Source organism: Podarcis erhardii, assembly GCF_964252035.2.
Source record: "Podarcis erhardii genome assembly, chromosome: 6".
NCBI lineage: Eukaryota > Metazoa > Chordata > Lepidosauria > Squamata > Lacertidae > Podarcis > Podarcis erhardii.
This window is the reverse complement of record NC_138510.1, coordinates 7,738,678-7,761,761: the sequence shown is the minus strand read 5'-3', so window position 1 is coordinate 7,761,761 and position 23,084 is coordinate 7,738,678. Positions and strand designations below refer to the sequence as shown.

Sequence of the window (23,084 nt, the reverse complement as noted above, 5' to 3'; positions counted from 1 at the left end):
GACCACAGAGCCAATAGTATAGCCGCATGGCAGCAGTTTAGGATCAGAGTTATCCTTCTCCTAGATGGGCTCCCTTCCCAGGTGGACGAGCCCCATCTGCCCCTCACTTCCCTCTACAGCATGGGCAGAAACCGCCTTCTTGACCATTGGACCCACTTTTGGTCTTGTCCACTCAATCCACTGGAGCCAGTCCCTAACTCACCAAGGATTTGAGACCCATCGGCTACCCTCACCTGGTTTAGCCAGCCAGCTGAAACCACTTCCTGTGGTTGCTGTCGCATGCTGACAGCTAAGAAATCCCTGCCTGATCTGTGGAGCAACATGAGGGAATAAAAGTAATTGATACCTGTCAGGGAACTGCCATCGGAGCCCAGGGCGGTGGCGAGCCTCCCAGACGCTGGGGAGGGAACCAGCAGGGGGAGAACTTCCGCTGAGGAAGTAGAGGAGGGGGAAGCGTTGGAGGGAAGGCTCAGAGACGCTTCCAGCGAGGGCAGCGGAGAGAGCTCAGGACCTCCCATTGGGACGCCCACTCTGCGCAGAAAGCTGTCGCGCAGGGAAGCTAGGCGGAGACTCTCGGTTAAGGAGCTTTTATGTTGGAAGAAATTCAGGAAACGCCCACCGACGGATTCTGCCAGCGATTAAGACAGCCACGAAGTAAGGGCTGTCCGGGCAGGGAAAGTTTTAACCCAACTACTCAGCTTGGAGCAGTTCGGCGCTTACGCACAAGCAACCCCTTATCCCATTACAGCACCATTAAGTGAATTTACTTTGCCACCATGGGGGGCGGGGGCTGGGGGGTGGTGGAAAGCAAAATATATATGTGAGTGCTGGGCTCACTGGGCTTGGACCTTCTTTTTGCTTTATACCCACATATTGCAGTGCAGAGGTAAAGCTGCCTGGGATTGCTTAGTTTTGCACTTCCTTGCTTTCAAGCATTTAAATTGCTCTACCTTAGGCATGGACTAAGGCATGGGACGCGGGTGGCACTGTGGGTTAAACCATAGAGCCTAGGACTTGCCGATCAGAAGGTCGGTGGTTCGAATCCCCGCGATGGGGTGAGCTCCCGTTGCTCGGTCCCTGCTCCTGCCCACCTAGCAGTTCGAAAGCACGTCAAAGTGCAAGTAGATAAATAGGGACCGCTCCTGTGGGAAGGTAAATGGCGTTTCTGTGCGCTGCTCTGGTTCACCAGAAGTTAGACATGCCAATAAAGCCAATAAAGTGAGATGAGCGCCGCAACCCCAGAGTCAGCCGCGACTGGACCTAATGGTCGGGGCCCCTTTACCGTTACCTTTACCTTTAGGCATGGACTCTATCTATAAATGGTGCTTGGGCCCTTTTCCCCTGCTGAATTTTATGAAAAATGGAAAGAATTAATAGCCTGGAGCTCTTTTTCTGCCATTCCCTAATTATACGCAAAGCGCCTTGCAAGGAGGCTTTCAGAATCTGGTACTTTATCACACGGCCAAAGGTTCGGTGCACGGGAGAGATTCTCACCATGTGTGGAAGGCGGATATTGGCAAGACTTTGGATAAGAGTCTGGCTCAGCCCTGAGAGCTCAAGGAAGAGGGCTTCATTCTGCTCCTCTATAATCTTATTCTCCTCCTCAATGTTCTTGAGGTTCTTCTCCATGCTTGAGATCTGTAGGAGGTGGGAGGGAAACATGGATTAGGGAAGAGAAATGGCCACTGTCTTTCAACATTCTGTGAGTGCCACAAGGCTTAAATTTATTAGGTTCATATCCTGCTCCACAAGTGGAACAAACATGTTCATGGCTGCTGCCGCTGCTGCAAACAGTAAGTCTGAATCTCTTTTCTTCTTCTCGGTCTTCCTCTCTTTTTGTAATGCCAGATGCAGGACATTAAATTATCACACTGCAAGTCTCCCGGCCTTCACTCAGCTTTGTTGACTGGTGTTTGCAAAGGCAGAGGAATGCGCAATGCAGCAATATTGTGGGGTAATAAAAGCAATTGACACCAGGCTGCTGTGGAGTCTCATTACAAGCATACAGTGGTACCTCGGATTAAGAACTTAATTTGTTCCGGAGGTCAGTTCTTAACCTGAAACTGTTCTTAACCTGAGGTACCACTTTAGCTAATGGGGCCTCCCATCACCGCCATGCCACCGCCGCGCAATTTCTGTTCTCATCCTGAAGCAAAGTTCTTAACCTGAGGTACTATTTCTGGGTTAGCGGAGTCTGTAACCTGAAGCATCTGTAACTTGAAGCGTCTGTAACCTGAGGTGCCACTGTACATTCATATACTATGGTATCTCGGTTGTTGAACGCAATCCATTCAGGAAGACCGTTTGACTTCCGAAACGTTCGACAACCAAGGTGCAAAGGGCTGGTTGCAAATTCAATGGAGAAAATGGGAAAAAACGCAGTGGTAGCCGTTTGACTTCTGAGGCGTGTTTGAAAACGGAAGCAATTACTTCTGGGTTTTTGGCATTTGAAAACTGAAACGTCCGGCTTCTGAGACGCTCAAAAACCGAGGTACCACTGTACATTCAACCAGGCCTTCTCGGTAGTCATGCCCACCCTATGGAACCCCTTCCCAGTGGTGTAGCGTGGGGGGTGCAGGGGGGGCCAGCCGCACCGGGCGCAACATCTGGGGGGGGGGGCGCTCGCACTCGCAGTGCTAAAATCAGAGCTAAAATCCATGGGTTAGGGGGCGCAAATTACTTGCCTTGCCCCGGGTGCTGACAACCCACGCTACACCACTGCCCCTTCCCATCAGATGTCAACAAAATACAGTGGTACCTCTGGTTACAAACTTAATTAATTCCGGAGGTCCGTTCTTAACCTGAAACCGATCTTAACCTGAGGTACCACTTTAGCTAATGGGGTCTCCTGCTGCTGCTGCACTGCCGGCACATAATTTCTGTTCTCATCCTGAAGTAAAGTTCTTAACCCAAGGTACTACTTCTGGGTTAGCGGAGTCTGTAACCCAAAGTGTTTGTAACCCGAGGTGTTTGTACAACAAGGTACCACTGTAAACATCTATCTGACATTTAGACGATAACTGAAGGCAGCCATGTGCAGGAAGGCTTTTAATGTTTGAGATTTTTAAAAAAAACGTTTTTAATACAGTGGTACCTCTGGATGCGAATGGGATCTGTTCCAGAGCCCCGTTTGTATCCAGAAGCAAATGCAACCCGCGTCCACACGTCTGTGCGTGTCACGATTCAGCGTTTCTGCATATCTGTGTGACGTCATTTTGACCATCTGCGCATGCACGAGCAGCGAAACCCGGAAGTAATACGCTCTGTTACTTCCGGGTCGCCGCAGCGCACAACCTGAAAATACTTATCCTGAAGCTACTTCAACCCGAGATATGACTGTATTTTGTTGGAAGCTGCCCAGAGTGCCTGGGGCAACCCAGTCAGATGGGCGGCAAATAAAACCACCACCACCAAAACAACCACAACATTTATAGGAAGCAGCTGGGTGTGGTCGTATGGGGATTTGGACATGGTGTCACTGGTTTGCAGATAGTACCCAGCTTTGTTCCCCTGTTAAATATGATTCAGTTGTGGCTGGATGCAGGCCAAGAAACCGATACCAAATCCTGTGGCTGAATGGTACCTGGGTCTGGGTTATTGGGGGCTGTGCCTGATCCAGATGGAGCTGCACTCCAAAGGGACAGGTACGTACTGGGGGATGCTCCTTGATCCATCTTTGTCACTGAAAGCTCAAGGCTTTGTCACCGGAAGCTTTGGCGGCTGCTAGAGCCTTCTGTCAGCTTTGGTTTATTTATTTATTTTTCATTTCATTTCTATACCACTTTCCTTTTTAAAGAAAAAATATCTCAGGGCGGTTTTGTCATTACATATTAACCAACCCTATTAATATAACCCAAATACTAGTTATTTTGCTTTGTCCCTTGAGTTGTTTCTAAGTCATCTGAACTGCATGGTTACCAGGATCTGGCCCTAGGTTGGGCAATCATTCTCTAGCTCTTCCTGCTCTCCTCTCACCATTGCTCCCAAGCAGAGACATCACCTTGCCAACAAAGGTCCGTATAGTTAAAGCTATGGTTTTCCCAGTAGTGATGTATTGAAGTGAGAGCTGGACCATAAAGAAGGCTGATCGCTGAAGAATTCATGCTTTTGAAGTATGGTGCTGGAGGAGACTGCAAGAAGATCAAACCTATCGATTCTGAAGGAAATCAGCCCTGAGTGCTCACTGGAAGGACAGATCCTGAAGATGAGGCTCCAAGACTTTGGCCACCTCATGAGAAGAGAAGACTCCCTGGAAATGAGCCTGATGTTGGGAAAGATGGAGGGCACAAGGAGAAGGGGACAACAGAGGACGAGATGGTTGGACAGTGTTGTTGAAGCTACCAGCATGAGTTTGACCAAACTGCGGGAGGCAGTGGAAGACAGGAGTGCCTGGCATGCTCTGGTCCATGGGGTCACAAAGAGTCAGACACGACTAAATAATTAAACAACAACAATGTAAACTAGGTGCACCAGATACGAATGTTTCTGGACTGGGATTACCAAGCCTCAATGACATCGAAACCGGAGTACAGTGGTACCTCGGGTTACATCCGCTTCTGGTTACAGACACTTCAGGTTACAGACTCCACTAACCCAGAAATAGTACCTCGGGTTAAGAACTTTGCTTCAGGATGAGAACAGAAATCATGCTCCGGTGGCACGGTGGCAGTGGGAGGCCCCATTAGCTAAAGTGGTGCTTCAGGTTAAGAACAGTTTCAGTTTAAGAACGGACCTCCAGAACGAATTAAGTACTTACCCCGAGGTATCACTGTATTGTAATGTGTTCTATGTGTGGCGACTCTTAAAGCTGGTTGGGAAGCTATAGCTGGTACAAAATGCAGCAGCTAGGTTGCTGAGCATTCTGTCAAGCACATCTCTGAGCCAGGTTTAAGGTTTTGTTCTTAGTCTAATAATCCCTAAACAACTTAGGGGCGCGGGTGGCGCTGTGGGTTAAACCACAGAGCCTAGGGCTTGCCGATCAGAAGGTCGGCGGTTCGAATCCCTGTGACGGGGTGAGCTCCTGTTGCTCGGTCCCTGCTCCTGCCAACCTAGCAGTTCGAAAGCAGGCCTGTGCAAGTAGATAAATAGGTACCACTCCAGCGGGAAGGTAAACGGCGTTTCCGTGCGCTGCTCTGGTTCGCCAGAAGCGACTTAGTCATGCTGGCCACGTGATCCGGAAGTTGTACGCCGGCTCCCTTGGCCAGTAAAGCGAGATGAGCGCCGCAACCCCAGAGTTGGTCACGACTGGACCTAATGGTCAGGGGTCCCTTTACCTTTACTTAAACAACTTAGGACCACATGGTCTTTTTCCACATGGACCTGCCCGTTCACAAAGATCTTAGGAGGAGGCTCTGTGAGTTACGCAGCAGCCTGCAGAGGTGGATTTCGTGGGAACCTGGAAGACAGCCTGCTTGATTGTGGACCCCAGCCTGTTGCTTCAGCTTCCCACCAACATAGGGAAAGAACTTATGGTGAAATTCCATTGGCTGATAGTAACGTCTATTTACTCAAGCTTTTCCTGGCTTCCGATACCAGCTGAATAATTCCTCATTACTGTAACAGTGATACATTGTGGTTTTTTAAAAATTAGATTGCTTTTGTTGCATATTAAAATTGTTGTTCTGTACCAAATTGTTTTATTGCACAGCACCGTGGTGTTATTTTAAGGAGAGCGGATGTCTAAGACTATTTTAAATAAACAAATAGTACAAGTGCACTTACCTGTGACTGCAGCTTCACCATGGCTGCTTCCATCTCAGTGTTGGATTCATTCAGCTCACTAATCTCTTTGTTTAACTGCTTAATTTCTTCGTCATTCTCTAGAACTGCAAGGGTGAAATAAAGAAGCGGTCAGGCAATTTCCTGCTCTAATATATGCAGATAGAACCTACACGGAGTAGATCCATTTAAATTAATGAAACTAAATTACGTAATCATTTCTGCTAACTTCAGTATTCAGTAGCACTGAATACCACCCTTGGACTCCAGTGTACTGTTAACAACAACAACAACAGCAACAAACAACAACAACAACAACAACAACAACAACAACAACAACAATTTATTATTTATACCCCGCCCATCTGGCTGAGTCTCCCCAGCCACTATGGCCAGCTCCCAATCGAGTGTTAAAAACAATACAGCATTAAATATTAAAAACTTCCCTAAACAGGGCTGCCTTCAGATGTCTTTTAAAGATAAGATAGCTGCTTATTTCCTTCACATCTGATGGGAGAGCGTTCTACAGGGTGGGTGCCACTACCAAGAAGGCCCTCTGTCTGGTTCCCTGTAACCTCACTTCTCGCAATGAGGGAACTGCCAGAAGGCCCTCGGCGCTGGATCTCAGTGTCCAGGCTGAACAATGGGAGTGGAGACGCTCCTTCAGGTATACTGGACCGAGCCCGTTTAGGGCTTTAAAGGCCAGCACAACACTTTGAATTGTGCTCTGAAATGTACTGTCTACATAATAATGCTTAGCCTTCATGTAACACCATTGGAGTGCTCTAAGCACTTAATATACAGATCATAAAAATAAATTTGTTTTCTGTAGTCCTAGGACCATGCAGAGTAGGGATGGTGGAACTTGTATTCTAATAACTTCTGGTGAGAGTACCTTGCTGTTGCTCAACACCTAAACCAATGTGTTCACATTACAGTAGCACCTTGGTTGTCGAAATTAATCTGTTCCGGGAGTCCATTTGACTTCTGGAACGGTTCGAAAACCAAGGTGTGGCTTCCGATTGACTTCAGGAACTTCCTGCACTCAATTGGAAGCCGCGTAAGCTGCGTCAGACATTCAGCTTCCAAAAAACGTTCGCAAACCGGAACACTCACTTCTGGGTTTGTGGCGTTCGGGAGCCAATTTGTTCAACAACTAAGCCGTTTGATAACCAAGGTACCACTGTACAAGAAAAGGGACTTCAGCTAAACAAGGACCCATGGACAGTTAAGTCTAATCAAAGGTGACTATGGGGTGTGGTGCTCATCTTGCTTTTCAGGCTGAGGGAGCCGATGTTTGTTCACAGCTTTCCGGGTCTTGTGGCCAGCATGACTAAACCACATCTGGCGCAATGGAACACTGTGATAGAAGCCAGAGCACACAGAAACAACGTTTACCTTCCCGCCGCAGTGGTACCTATTTATCTACTTGCATGGGTATGCTTTTGAGTGCTAGGTTGGCAGGAGCTGGGACAGAGCAATGGGAGATCACCACCATTGTGCAGATTTGATCTGCTGACCTTCTGATCAGCAAACCCAAGAAGCTCAGTGGTTTAGACCACAGCGCCACCCACGCACCTTTAACAGAAATAATCACCTTGGAAGGTGGTGGTTCTCCTTAGTTAGAGGTTATTAAGCAGATACTGGAAGGTCAGTTTTGGGGAATGCTATAGCAATGGGTTTCCTGCATTGGTAGTGGGTTGGTGAAATGACCTTTAATGGCCCTTGCAAAATTTACAATCATATCATCTCATTAATTATAATATTTAATGGCAAGGTAAGTTGCGCCCCCCCAATCATATTAAAAATGGAGGGTGGGGTGAAACAGAAAGAACAGAGTTTGGCTAGTGAGTTACAGCTGAGAATCAAGGACTTTCTACAACACTGGCTTTGTCATATGGTGAGCATTGTACTGCATAATGATTTAAACTAGATCCTTCACATTGAAACCACAACATTCTGGTCACGATATCACATGTGATCTAGCAGGCTGAAAAAACTGGGGGCATTTTAAGAGCAAATTTAGTGGCGAGGCATATTTTTAGCTTTTGGAAATTGTGCAAGAATCAAATAGTGGAGAGTATGCAATCGGTAGCGAGATGGATATTTACTCTTGTTGGGGATTTCCAGATTGCAAGAAACATGCTGCCTGAATAGCAGAGCAAATCCTTAGCAAGTAAGTTAGCAAGTACTAATTCAATTGGCATGGATCATCTCGGTCCAGTGGAAATGCTAATGGTGTGGACACACACAATCTGTAAGGTTATGTTAATTTTTTCAAAATCAAATTTTCAAATATGCAAAACTAGCCAAGTGATAAATCTGGTTCTCTTACCATCACTGGTCTTGAATTTAGCGTTGAGAATTTCATCCCCTGAGATTTTCCCCTTTTTCCCAGCAAAAGTAGCTCTTGGACACCCCGACAGGCTAAAATGATAAACAAAAGTGGATTTTATTAGAACCTCTAGGATTAATTGTAGCCAGGTAATTAAGGCTGAGCTAAAATTACCGTACTTGCAATAGCATAAAAGCCTCCCTTGTAGGGTGAAACTCAGCATTCTTTGTAAATATGTTCAGTCACTGTGCAATCTCGTGCATTCAGAATTAAGTAGTATTTAAGGGAACTTACTACCAAGTAAGTGTGCAAAGAATTGCAGCCTTATTCATATCTATTGCCCTAACTTGCGTTGCTTCCAGTTGCCCTACTTGCCATAATCATGAAAGCAAATCTGAGTGGTTGTGTTGACCCACAAGATCACCTATGTCTTACGATGCTGTGTCAGATGTAGCTTTGTTATATTCATTACATGATCCTTGACTAGGTCAGATTACTTATGCGAGCAATTTAGAGAGTACTAGTGTTAAGTCGTGGGTGAACATATCAGACGACACAGCGATTCTTCAAACAGCTCTTGTTTATTCACAGGCCAGAACAGAACTGAACTGAAGGGTTCAGCCAGCCTGCTTATATAGAGCTCCACTAGAACGCAACAGTAACCATTTTCTGTAACTATCCAATCACTGAACGTCACTTTCAATCCCTTATTTGCATATGTGGACCTGAGTGAAAACTATCTACAATATCCCCCTGCTGGCCCAGGGTGAGAACTTCAGTACATAACAACTAGGAAAAGGACTCTGTTTGAAATCTATGTGAGCCACTGCATTTAAACAGTGGACAAACAAAGTGGACAAACACCCTGGCTCAGTTTAAGGTCGTTTCCTACATTCCCAAGAAGCAGAAACCTCAGGTGCAAAATCAACAGCAAACATAGACAGCTCTGCTGAAATCACTGGTTCTGATCCTAAAGCAGAAATTTGTTGATGTGGGAAAGCATAGAGAACTTCTTAAAAAAATATTTTTTTGTGAGGAAATCTTTCTCCACCCCTGGCATCCTTGCTCGTTGTTAATGTTTACATTAACTGTAAATGTTTGCATAAAATTTCAAAACAAAATGAAAATAATGTGTTTTACTTCTCTGGGGGAAGAAATAACAATTTCTCTCTTTTTTTCCTCCTTGTCATTCAATGGAAAAATCACAAAATGAATATAGCTATTTAATGCCCATTGCAAAACCATTTCCCAGCGATGTTTCCATCCCCGCCCCCACCCCCAGTTGACGCAGTAAGTTTTTATAAGTCCGCCAGGAACTCAGTCATTTGGATTAGCTTGGCTGAATAGTGCGAAATAAATAAATAAATTGACAGTTGTATATGAGAGAAATTCCCTTGCAGGTTGCCCCATAAAAGATTCAGCTATAAAATGCAGATTCTAATCAAAGCATGTATCTTATGTCTCATAAATTCAAAGATACCCTCCTCCTGAAATTAGTTGTAGTTGCGGATAGCTTGTTGTACTGTTCAGGACTTCATTAGAACCTTTCATGAGATACCCCCAGGCTTCCAACAGCTATTTATTTACTAATTATGTTGTCGTTGTTGTTTAGTCGTTTAGTCGTGTCCGACTCTTTGTGACCCCATGGACCAGAGCACGCCAGGCACTCCTGTCTTCCACGGACTCCCGCAGTTTGGTCAAACTCATGCTGGTAGCTTCGAGAACACTGTCCAACCATCTTGTCCTCTGCCGTCCCCTTCTCCTTGTGCCCTCCATCTTTCCCAACATCAGGGTCTTTTCCAGGGAGTCTTCTCTTCTCATGAGGTGACCAAAGTCTTGGAGCCTCATCTTCAGGATCTGTCCTTCCAGTGAGCACTCAGGGATGATTTCCTTCAGAATGGAGAGGTTTGATCTTCTTGCAGTCCATGGGACTCCCAAGAGTCTCCTCCAGCACCATAATTCAAAAGCATCAATTCTTCGACAATCAGCCTTCTTTATGGTCCAGCTCTCACTTCCATACATCACTACTGGGAAAACCATAGCTTTGACTATACTAATTATGTATTGATTGCAATTATATACCGCTGTTCTACCAGTTTGAAACACTAGAATAAATAAATTTAAAACAAAGCAAAACAAAACAAAACATTATTAGGCCAACTTCAGGAGCTGGCGATTAAATGCTTACTGGCCTGGGCTTCCTCACATCTGCCTTCCATTCAGGCAGACAGGTCTTAAGCAGTCCCAGAGAAAGTGTGTGCAGGGGCCGGTGCCCCAACAGTTCTCCCAGGCCACTGATGGTCCCTTCAGGAGCTGGTGGCATGAGGACTGCGGCCTGGGCAGAGGTGCGGGGTGGGTGGAGCAGATACAGTGAGCATGAAAGCTAGCATGTTGTGTTGTGAAACAGCTCAGTTGGCTAGAGCATGGTGCTGACAAACGCCAAGGTTGCAGGTTCGATCCCTGTATGGGACAGCTGCATATTCCTGTATTGCAGGCCGTTGAACTAGATGATCCTCAGGGCCTCTTCCAGGGAGCCAGCATGGTGTAGAGGTTAAGAGCAGTGGACTCGTAATCTGGTGAACTGGGTTCGCGTCTCCGCTCCTCCACATGCAGCTGCTGGGTGACCTTGGGCTAGTCACACTTCTCTGAAGTCTCTCAGCCTCTCTCACCTCACAGTTGTTGTGGGGGAGGAAGGGAAAGGAGATTGTTAGCTGCTTTGAGACTCCTTAGGGTAGTGAAAAAGCAGGATATCAAATCCAAAATCATCATCATCTTCTTCTTCTTCTTCCATTTCTGGTTCTATGCAATGTCCATTCGGAGCTGGGATTAACAACACACCCCTTGAGCAATCCTGTGGGATGTCATCCAGCTTTCTACTGCGTAAGTGGAGGAACTGCTAAGTGAAGGAACTTCCTAGCACAAGTTAGGAAGGATATTACCGTATATACTCGAGTATAAGCCGACCCGAATATAAGCCGAGGCACCTAATTTTAACACAAAAAACTGGGGAAACTTATTGACTCGAGTATAAGCAGGTTCACCACACCACAAACCTGGTGGTGGCGGCAGCAGCGGAGGAAGAACAAGCATCCCAAAAAGGCTGTTCGTTCCTCCGCCACTGGCAGTGGCAAAGCTAGAGGAAGAGGACCTTCACTTGAGTATAAGCCAAGGGGGACATTTTCAGCATTAAAAATGTGCTGAAAAAGTCGGCTTATATTCGAGTATATAGTGGCATTGGCATTGTGGGAATGTTGATGGCAGGCAAAAGCTTGGATTGCCAAGATCGGGCAGCTTGCTTTACACAAGAAGCTCACACCACATCACAGAATTGGCAGAGGACCTAAAGGGAAGGACGAGTTGCAGGAGCTTGCATGCATTTCCTAATGCACAGTGGCAAATGGCAGATTCCACATTTGGCGCAGGGAATAATAATAATAATAATAATAATTTATTATTTGTACCCCGCCCATCTGGCTGGGTTTCCCCAGCCACTCTGGGCGGCTTCCATAAAAACCAGAAATACACTAAAATATCACAGATTAAAAACTTCCCTGAACAGGGCTGCCTTAAGATGTCTTCTGAATGTCAGGTAGTTATTTATCGCTTTGACATCTGATGGGAGGGCATTCCACAAGGCGGGTGCCACTACCGAGAAGGCCCTCTGCCTGGTTCCCTGTAGCTTTGCTTCTCGTAATGAGGGAACCGCCAGAAGGCCCTCGGCGCTGGACCTCAGCGTCCGGGCAGAACGATGGGGGTGGAGACGCTCCTTCAGGTATACTGGGCCGAGGCCGTTTAGGGCTTTAAAGGTCAACACCAGCACTTTGAATTGTGCTCGGAAACGTACTGGGAGCCAATGTAGGTCTTTCAAGACCGGTGTTATGTGGTCTCGGCGGCTGCCCCCAGTCACCAGTCTAGCTGCCGCATTCTGGATTAGTTGTAGTTTCCGAGTCACCTTCAAAGGTAGCCCCACGTAGAGCGCATTGCAGTAGTCCAAGCGGGAGATAACTAGAGGCCGTTTAGGGAAGAGACGTGGGCCTGCAGATCTGTTAATGCTTTCATGTGTTGCAACCAGTGTTTTTGTTTCTGTTTGTGTAAAAAAAAAAAAAAAAGGTCAAACCAGTACTCCTGTCTTGATAAAAGGGCTGTGGGTGTCACCAGAAAATAGTTGCTATGGGCAGCGAAAGAAGAGAAAAGTGATGATACTTTATACCAGTGAGTACCATCACAAAAAGCACTGGTTGCATTAGAAGAACTGTATGAACTCAAAGGAAAATGGACACTGTGACAAGAGCATCGTTATTCCAGTGTTTGTTGCTATAGTTTACTGCTTAAGAGAAAATAATTAAAGAATTAAAAAGGAGGTGGCAACAAGCTAGTCAATGGAGGGCAGTTATCTTCATACCCTCCTTATAAACTTCTGGCTGATCACTGTTGGAAACGGGTTGCCGGGCCAGACAGACTTTTAGTCTGAGCCAGCAAAACAGTTAGTTCTTCTTTCTTCTCTGACACAACTGACACAATTTCATAGGATGCCTGGCGGAAATGACTGGCAGAATCCGAGACCAGGGAGAAGAGTTGGTGGAAGAAGATTGGAAAAAAATTAAAGTTTATCTACAGAAACATTGTAAAATTAAGGAATGTTAGAAGGATGTTGGAATGAAGCTATGTGGTTTTAGCAGAAATGTTATAAAGGATTAAGTAAAAATGGATTGGTAATTAGTGAAAGAGGAGAATGTAAAATTATAGTATATCAAGATAAATTTTTAGGATAAAAACAAAGATGGAAAGGACTTGCTGAAATATCTAATTGAACTAGAATACAAAAAAGGGAGGTGTGAGGAGGTCAAGGAAATAAGCAAAGGAAAGAAAGTTATGTAAAGGTTGGATTTGTGTGTTTTTTTGTTTTGTTTTTTGTGTGCTTTGTTTGTTTAACTTTTTCTACTTTTCTTTCTGTAACCTTCAAAATTTTAATAAAATCTATTATAAACAATTTCATAGGATGCCCCTGTGTTTATCTCCCAGCTGCTTTGAAGAATTACGATAGGTCTGGTGACCTAGTCTAAATTTACAAGTACCAGACGTATCTTGGGAGAAGATATAGTTGGGCATGGATCTCTCACATCTGTTATCCCGGTGGAAAACTCTGCAACTGTCAGCTTGCTTTCCAGGTCCATTGGCTCAATGCATGACAGATGCAAAACTGGCCTCTGGTGTAGGTTGCAAAGATAGTTATATCCTGCAAAATCAACAGCTACATTTGTGCTTATATGCCCCCTGGGCTTAGACATACAGAGATGGTTCAAGAAATGACATGTAACACATAGTATAGAACAGGCTTCCTTAACCTCGGCCCTCCAGATGTTTTGAGACTACAGTTCCCACCATCCCTGCCCACTGGTCCTGCTAGCTAGGGATCATGGGAGTTGTGGGCCAAAAACATCTGGAGGGCCGAGGTTGAGGAAGCCTGGTATAGAATAAGACAAATCTCTCAGTCTCACTCGTCTACGTGCAAGTAAAATCTTGGGGGACATTTATTGTTCCTAATTTCCTCCATCCATCCTGTGATGCAGTGGGTTAAACAAGGATGAAATATCTAGATCAGGAACAGGTTTTGCCCGGATTTGAAATTGAGTGAATTTTCAACATCCATGCATCAGAAGCTGAATAGATTTATTTGCCTGCTCTGCCCCAAATCCATGAAGAAATGGAGGCAGTGAGAGATTTTACTTTCTTGGGCTTCATGATCACTGCAGATGGTGACAGCAGTCACGAAATTAAAAGACGCCTGCTCCTTGGGAGAAAGGCAATGGCAAACCTAGACAGCGTCTTAAAAAGCAGAGACATCACCTTGCCAACAAAGGTCCGTATAGTTAAAGCCATGGTTTTCCCAGTAGTGATGTATGGAAGTGAGAGCTGGACCATCAAGAAGGCTGATCGCCGAAGAATTGATGCTTTTGAATTATGGTGCTGGAGGAGACTCTTGAGAGTCTCATGGACTGCAAGAAGATCAAACCTATCCATTCTTAAGGAAATGAGCCCTGAGTGCTCACTGGAAGGACAGATCGTGAAGCTGAGGCTCCAATACTTTGGCCACCTCATGAGAAGAGAAGACTCCCTGGAAAAGACCCTGATGTTGGGAAAGATGGAGGGCACAAGGAGAAGGGGACGACAGAGGACGAGATGGTTGGACAGTGTTCTCGAAGCTACAACCATGAGTCTGACCAAACTGCGGGAGGCAGTGGAAGACAGGAGTGCCTGGCGTGCTCTGGTTCATGGGGTCACGAAGAGTCGGACACGACTAAACGACTAAACAACAACAACTTAAACCACCGACACACCTTTATTCCATGGATGAGCTCACTATCATAAATGAGTTTTGTAGAACTTCAAGAGTTTTGTAGAACTGGAAAAGGCTCAGAAAAGGGCCACCAAAATTATCAAGAGGCTGGATATTTGTGGATCATGTGAATATACTCTTTGGATTTCAGTGACTGCTGCACGAGAGGATCCACATCAATCCGTGATCTTTCTCTGTATTTCATCTCAAGGGGGCATGGGTTACGAGTGCACACTTCATTGAAACCTCAGGCAATCTAGCACAGATCAGCACAAGAGAGTCTAAAAAAATCGAGATATCTAGTTTGGTCCCAGGGCTCAGTTCCTGAGCAAGTATCAAGATGGTGTTGCAAAATGGACCTCACTGCTACCTTTTGCAAAAGACACCGGGACCACATGCATAATGGTTACCTTCTGTGAGTGAGGAAGCTTCCATTTGCGTGACCTGAGCCATCACAACCCGGGGTTGGACAAGTGGGACCCTCGTTCTTGAGGGACTTCCACGAAAAGGACGAACCATTGAGAGACCCTTCTTTCTGCCTCCGGGCTGCGAGGGGGCACCCCGAGGCACTGCGATGCGAGGCGTATTTGCCACTGATGTGTCCAAGCCCAACACAACCGGGAACAGGGCACCTATAGAAATAAGAAGAAACAACACGGGTGGTGCTTTTGCTCAGATATAAACAAACAAACAGATTACAGCTTGGGTCCATTTTGCTGGCGGAAGTGTCTCATGAGTTCCGCTCCAACCAGCAAAAGGGGTGGGAGATCACTTTCACCCTCCCCCCGACAGCCCTTGTGCTTCCCAAAAACTCTCTGCTAGACCATAAGCCCTTGTATAATGGGGAAGCGTTTTGCTTTTTGCAGAAGGGAGCTCAGGATCCAAACCCTTAGAAGCCTACCTTCGAAGGAAGTAAAACAGCATCAGCATTATTATATCAGCTCCAGTAACCACCCAGGTGAATCAAACATTGAAACCGTCTATAAAAGAAGGAACCATAAGCACCACATATTTAAAGCGCACCTTCTCTCCCAAAGGTTCTTAGGAACTGTAGCTCACCCCTCACAGAACTACAGTTCCAAGCCCTTTTAAACAATAGCTCCGAGGATTCAGATTGGGGGGATGCTTTCAATGCCTGATGCATATTAAAAGGTTCTTAATCACAGAAAGAAGGAGACTCATTCGCTCTGCACAGCTCAAAATGTATGTTTGTAAGGCTATGATCAGGGACGTGGGTGGCACTGTGGGTTAAACCACAGAGCCTAGGACTTGCTGATCAGAAGGTCGGTGGTTCGAATCCCTGTGACAGGGTGAGCTCCTGTTGCTTGGTCCCTGCTCCTGCCAACCTAGCAGTTCGAAAGCCCGTCAAAGTGCAAGTAGATAAATAGGTAACGCTCCGGCAGGAAGGTAAACAGTGTTTCCGTGTGCTGCTCTGGTTCACCAGAAGTGACTTAGTCATGCTGGCCACATAACCCGGAAGCTGTACGCTGGCTCCCTCAGCCAATAAAGCAAGATGAGCGCCGCAACCCCAAAGTCGGCCACAACTGGACCTAATGGCCAGGGGTCCCTTTACCTTTAAGGCTATGATCAGACCTTGTGCTGAATACAATCTTCCTGGCCCAGGAGATTCCTCGATTCTCAACCCCATCCACTGAATTTCACCCTTACTTCTTTGCACCCTGAGCCATCCAATTTATCCAGATTCTCTTTGGGTTCTCCCCCTTGCGCACCGAGTTTTGCCCTGGCTCCACTGAACATCCCACCCGTTTTTTTCCTGAAATCGGAAGTTGGCGACCCCCCTTACGTGGGTCCTTGCCATTAAGGTTTATACGACTGGTTGCGTTTGTTTAAATATACATGTCAATTACAGTTACACACACAAGTTTGCGACTACTCAAAGCTTTCAAAGAAGGAGTCGATGTGGAACAGCACAACCGCCCCTTTATGCAAGGCAGCAATTAGGAACGTCAGCCACGACTGTCAAAACAAGAGTGCTTGCCTGCTCTTGAAACTCGTGTTCTGTGTTTCATTGTTATCATCATTATTTTTATTTTATTCCATAAAAACAACAACAGAGGAGTTGACAGTCGAGGGGCTGCACCACCGTTATTTCATACCCGCTCTGAGATAATTTGAAAAACGCTGATCCTGTTTTTAATCATCTGCAAATGCGGCACAATTCACTTATTATATCGTTGCCAGCAGGATGCTCACTAAATTCATAACTGCGTCGCTGTTTATATGATCGCAAGCAAATTACTGAAACCTCAGGAGAAAAAGAGGGAGGCCGAGGGAGGATAGAAAGGGGAAGGGAGTGATTAGCATGCAGCGTTTACGGCCCAGCCGTTACATATTTTACACTGTTAATTTAACTTTCATTACACTTTTATTGTAAAAAATAAACCAGAGTCTTATTGTGGCAAACAGCTGGCTTGGGATGTGTGGCGTGTGTATGTTTTAAAAATTTATTATTGCTGTTTAATTGAAGTTGCGGTAATGGCCGGTCAATTGAATAGTCGCTCTCCTGAATTGTCTTTTCCTTTTTTATTTTAAAGAGGGAAGGGAGAAGGTCGAGATGATTTGTGGAAGGCAGTTGCAATTGATGAGCTGCGTGATGCTGCGTGGCCAGGCCAGAAAGCACGCCCTCCGATGTAAATGGCGTGGTAAATGGCGTGAGGAAAGAGCAACAAGGCACCAGGGACTATATTAGTCTCTTCTTCTCGGTGGCGGCATGCGAATATCAGACCGCAGCCAAGCAGATTTCTGGCACGCAGATGGAGCGCTGGAATTGCAGCAGAGCCTCTTTATCGCAAACCTGCAGGGACCTCCACGAGAGCGTACCTTGTTAGAGAAGACAAAATGCTACTTTCCCAAGGACTAGAGGAGTTTGGAAAGGGAGGGGAAAGCTTGTCTTCCTGCAATTTTCTCCACCCGTCCATTTCATATAGCCTCTTCCATGAGGAAAACAGGGTGCTGTCTTGTACTGAAGCGCACCATTGGTCCATCAAGCTTAATACTGTCTACACTGGCTGGCAGCAGCAGCAGCAGCGGCTCTCCATGGTTTCAGACAGGGTCTGCCCCAGCCTTTGCTGGAGATCAATCACTCCTCCTCTGCCCTCCACAAAACACTACACTGTGATTTGTATGCATTTGTTCATAGTGTAATATACTCAGTGCTTTTCTTCTGGGGGTACGCAGGGGTACACATACCCCTAAACATTTTGTGAATCTTTGTACTTTTGTCAATTTACTGTATTTATTTTTTCCTGATTTGAACTATAAAAATGGCAGTTTCCTTGAGTCAAAATGAGAGCACCCCTAAACATTTCAAAGAAAAAAAGTACTGAATATATTTATGTTTGTTTTTAAATGTATTGTAAGCCATTGTTGTTGTTGTTATTTATTGAATTTATATAAGGCCCTATACCCGGCTGTCTCAGGGCAGTTCACAGAATAAAATCAAGATATAAAAGCACAAAATACCTAATAAAAACAAAAACAGCTGAATACCCCCCCCCAAAAAACCCCCACATTTAAAATTGGATCAACCAAAGACCTGGTTAAAAAGGAACATGATCATCATCATCATCATTATTATTACTATTATTATTTATTTACCTGTCCTTCCCCTTTTGGTCCCAGGGTGGGATGCAACACGTAAAACAAAATGTCAAAAAACAACTTACACTCACAAAAATAGGGATGGTCCTAAAAATAGACACATCTCAGGTGTCAAAACACTGAGGGCTTATCTACACATAACTTTTCCTCTACGCTTTCCAGGCACAGTCTGTTCTTTAAAGCATGCTTGGCAAATCCACACCATGATCAACTCCCACCCGGAAACCAGTGTCCCCACTGTGGAAGGACGTGTGGATCCAGAATTGGCCTCCACAGTCACTTAAGGACTCACTGTGTTTATGGAAGACTATCTTACTTGGCTATGAGGGACAGAAGAAGAAGAAGAAGAAGAAGAAGAAGAAGAAGAAGAAGAAGACGACGACGACGACAAGTGTATGTTTGTAAGGCTATGTTCAGACCTTGTGCTGAATGTAATCTTCCTGGCCCAGGAGATTCCTCGATTCTCAACCCCATCCACTGAATTTCACCCTTACTTCTTTGTACCCTGAGCCATCCAATTTATCCAGATTCTTTTTGGGTTCTCCCCCATGGTTTCTCCCCCTGGCACATCGAGTTCTGCCCTGGCTCCACTGAACATCCCACCTGTTTTTTTCTGAAATCAGAAGTTGGTGCCCCCCCCCCTCACGTAGGGTCCTTGCCATTAAGGTTTCTGCAACTGTTTGTATTTGTTTAAATGCAGTTAAGACTGTGTTTATGGAAGACAATCTTACTCGGCTATGAGTGATTGTGAAAGAAAGAAAGAAAGAAAGAAAGAAAGAAAGAAAGAAAGAAAGAAAGAAAGAAGTCTACAAAACATTGGTTCTAACAAGTTTCCCACAACTCTGCTTCGACAATCCTTGGCCTTCCAGATTCTCTTTTGACCCATCTTAGGAAGAGCCATTTCCCCATTCCCCCTTCCCCCAAACCTAGCAGCAACCTAAGTAACATGTGGACACATTTATGGGCTGCATCGATTGCGCTGCAATACTCCTGAAAGGAATGCAAAGGAAGTCATTGCAGAGGAAGGAGATACAGAGCCCCACTAGTTGCAGTAATGGGCTATAAACTGCACAACACAGCACTTATCTTTGGCAGTGCAATCCATTTTCATTCTTGTTTCTCTCTGTGTGTCATTGGACAGCAGAATGACACTATGGATTATGCATGGTTCTACCTCCCCAAGCAATTTTAGAACATTAAAGTCAAAAGCAAAGTAGCTTTGCTGCTGCTGCTGCTTTCCCAATAGTTTTTAAAACTGGGCTCGCTCAATTTTTAATAAACTCTGCTTACTCCTGCTAATTGCGACATGGCTCATTTAATGCAAATGGTGCGCTATCCTGGGGATAGAAGTCGGAGCAGATGGCTCCGAAACGTCATCTGGTTCTTACAAAGACCTTTGGATCACTTACAGCATCAGTGTTTACCATGGTCTCCTAAGTGTGAAGAATTTGAAGCTGTTTCTTCTGCTGAGACAGTGACCCTGGAATATCCCGGGGCGGTGGAAAAGCAAGGTGAGACCAAGGAGTGTGTAGGGAATTGTAGAACCAGAGGGGGAAGAACATACATCATCAGGAGAGGCAGCACAGCCAAATGTCCTAGCTCATCACTGACTTATTCCCCTTCAGTGCTCAAAAAACCCACTGCATTCTGGGGTGCAGATGGCCAATTTGCTGACATAGGATGCTACTGTGGACAACAGAAGATGTGTCTGTGTTGGGGACTGTGCTGAGGAGGGCTACACTGAGGAGGAATGGTGGGAGCCTCCCCCTCCCCCTGATCAAGATCCTGAATCTTCCCAGGAGCAGGACAGTATAGATTTGGAACAGTGGCTTGCAGAGGGGCATAGTTCAGAAGGCAGAACCTGGAAAATACTGGATGGAGAAGAAGCACTGGGAGAGAGAGAGGTAGGCTGAGACCCTACCTGCCCGCAGACTTTCTCGCTAGAGTGGTGCATGCTCTAGTTATCTCCTGCTTTGACTACTGCAACGTGCTCACATGGGACTACCTTTGAAGGTGACCCGGAAACTACAACTAATCCAGAATGCAGCAGCTAGACTAGTGACTGGGAGCGGCCACTGAGACCACATAACACCAGCCTTGAAAGACCTACATTGGCTCCCAGTACGTTTCCAAGCACGGTAGTTATGAGATCAGGTTATAAGATGTGGTAGTGACGTGGGTGACTAGGGAGGAAGTGGGTGGGGCCCTTAATTGGGAGCACCTTCATTCCTAAGAAATGGATTCTTCATTCTCTCGCTGTGATCATTAAAGTTTCTAACTGGTAAGAAGACTCCTTTTCCTTTGTTCTGCTTATCTACTGCCAAAGGGGGGATGGGGACGAAGGCAATTCCCTGAAGCCTGACAGTCTGGCTATGGGGCATAGGGTGAGGCAAGTCTCTTCAGCCCTGCAGGACTGCTTATTTCCTGTGTTGGGCTGTGTACACACAATATTTTTACAGCACATGATTCCCCTCAAATAACTGGGCACATTTTATCCCTCTGTAGTTTACGCTCCCCCCCCCCAGAGTTACAACTCCCAGCCACCCTTAACAAACTACAAGACCCAGAATTATTTAAGGTAAACAATGTGCTTAAAATCTTTTTTAAAGTTAGTGTGTATGCAGCCTCAGCAGATGTGAGGAAAACTCATACCAAGATGTGGGGGCTGCATTAGTGGTGCAGCAAATTTCAGAACAGGGGGATTCGGAATAGGACCCCCCCCCCCAGTTTACCAATCCCCAATTGAAATGAGCAAAAGCTTCCACTCATTGCTAGAAGGGAAGGCTATCCTGTTCTCTCTCGCTTTATTTTGCAGCAAACGGTAGACAGAGAGGAAGGACTCCACACCACACTGCAGCTTGTACGATAACAGTAGCCCTTTCAAGGATTCTACATCCCGTAGTTTTTCTTATTGTGAGTTCTGCTGATTAATCAGGAATGGAAAGGATGATTAAAGCTTTTCAAATTAAGCACACTAATGATTGATAATGAGTTGATGAAAGGCGGTATCGTGCAGATTACTCAACCATTCTCACCCATCAGATTAGTGAGAGCTAAGCTAAGGATGCCAAAATCCGAGAACTCTCCAACCAGCAAATAGAAACTTTCCTGGCATTAAACAACAACAACAAAAACCTGTAAAAGGTAAAGGACCCCTTACTGTTAGGTCCAACGACTCTGGGGTTGCGGTGCTCATCTTGATTTACTGGCTGAGGGAGCCAACCTTTGTCTGCAGACAGTTTTTCTGGGTCATGTGGCCAGCATGACTAATCCGCTTCTGGCAAAACCAGAGCAGTGCACGGAAACGCCGTTTACCTTCCTGCGGAGCGGTACCTATTTATCTACTTGCACTTTGATGTGCTTTCGAACTGCTAGGTTAGTGGGAGCTGGGACCGAACAACGAGAGCTCACCCCGTGGCGGGGATTCGAACCTCCAACCTTCTGATCGGTAAGCCCAAGGCTCAGTGGTTTACACCACAGCACCACCAGTTTTCCAACAAAGTGTCATTAGGTACAACAGGTAATCCCACTGACCTGCTAACAGTTAAGTGCATGCTCATTGCAGTGGAATAATATCACTTTAGTTTGAGAGCAAGAAGCCAGGAAATCATTCCACTTAATCAATCAACTCAACCAGCTGATTCCTGCATTGCAAGGCTGACCCTTTCCAACTCTTCAGTTCTATTATTAAATGATGTCCGGTCCTTTTGGAAGACATCTGAAGGCAGCCCTGTATATGAAAGTTTTAAATGTTTGATGTTTTACTGTGTTCTTGTATCGGTTGGGAGCCACCCAGAGTGGCTGGGGCAACCCAGTCAGGTGGGTGTAGAGTACAAATAACTTAAATATCATCATCATCAAAGTTCAAGGATGCAATTCAGCCACTGAGGATGCTCAGTCCTTGTTTGGGGTGGGGCTGGGGAAAATTACAAGAACTAGAAAGGACCACATTTGGACACCAGACTTGGGGAACTGCATGTTGAAAGGAAACAACGTACAGTGGTGCCCTGCAAGACGAACGCCTCGCAAGATGGAAAACCCGCTAGACGAAAGGGTTTTCCGTTTTGGAGGCGCTTCGCAAAACAAATTTCCCTATGGGCTTGCTTCGCAAGACGAAAATGTCTTGCGAGTCTTGCGAGTTTTTTCCCTTCCCCCCCTTTTTCTAAGCCGCTAAGCCGCTTATCAGCTGATCCGCTAAGCCGATAAGCCGCTAAAAGCCGCTAAAAGCCGCTAAGCTGCTAATAGCGCTAATCCGCTAAGCCGTCAATGGGCTTGCTTTGCAAGACGAAAAAACCGCTAGATGAAGAGACTCGCGGAACGGATTCTTTTCGTCTTGCGAGGCACCACTGTACATCTTCATGTCCACATTTTGCCTGGGAATTGTCTTCTCACTTACTTCATCAGCTCTGGATCCTCTTTGTCATCCTTGGTGGGGGTGATCTTGATCCCACTTTTCTTGGCACGAGGGCAGCCCGACAGACTACATTTTTAAAAAAGAAGAAGAAGAAAAGAGAAGGCACCTTACTTGCAGCCTGGCAGCATGTTTCCTGCTCCCAGAACTCAAGTCGCTTCCAATGCCCTCCAACCTCCATTAATTTATCATTCCTTCCCCCTTTCTCAAGGACTCGGGGTAGGAAGAGGCTATATTCCCTGTCCCAAATGCACACGATCTGAATTAGATAAAGTATGCAGGGGTAGAATAAAACTGAGGAGAGCAGAGATGGGAGAGAGCACCTTTCGTAACAGCTATTCTGTTCAACTCATTTTCTAGGCTTCACCCAAGGAATTGACCCGGTCTGTCCAAACCCACGCAAGGACAGCCAAGTGTGACTTATAGCGCAGCACTCAATGCACCAAAGACCCAGGCTGACAATATTAGAAACACACCGTCTTTCTGTGCAACCCTTCCTTTTTATCTCCACTGTGAATCAGATACGTGCATTGCTGACATCATTTTAAACTCTTTCCATTTGCCTCTTGTATTCAAGTGAACCCTTTCTTCTCAGTACGGCTAGGATCTTGGCAGGGGGTTGGACTCGATGGCCCTTGTGGTCTCTTCCAACTCTATGATTC

General features: G+C 45.8%; 1 protein-coding gene across 4 annotated transcripts in view; it reads right to left on the bottom strand.

Moving 5' to 3' along the window:
- Positions 1-23,084, bottom strand: part of MYT1 (myelin transcription factor 1) — a 175,484-nt gene that overhangs the window by 4,731 nt on the left and 147,669 nt on the right. For all 4 annotated transcript variants that reach the window (XM_081867541.1, XM_081867542.1, XM_081867543.1 and 1 more), the window contains 5 exons: positions 22,408-22,491; positions 14,801-15,022; positions 8,054-8,145; positions 5,722-5,825; positions 1,495-1,638 (listed from right to left, as the gene is read on the bottom strand). In XM_081867541.1, coding sequence (XP_081723667.1) covers positions 1,495-1,638; positions 5,722-5,825; positions 8,054-8,145; positions 14,801-15,022; positions 22,408-22,491 — 646 coding nt within the window. The remainder of the gene's footprint in view (positions 1-1,494; positions 1,639-5,721; positions 5,826-8,053; positions 8,146-14,800; positions 15,023-22,407; positions 22,492-23,084) is intronic.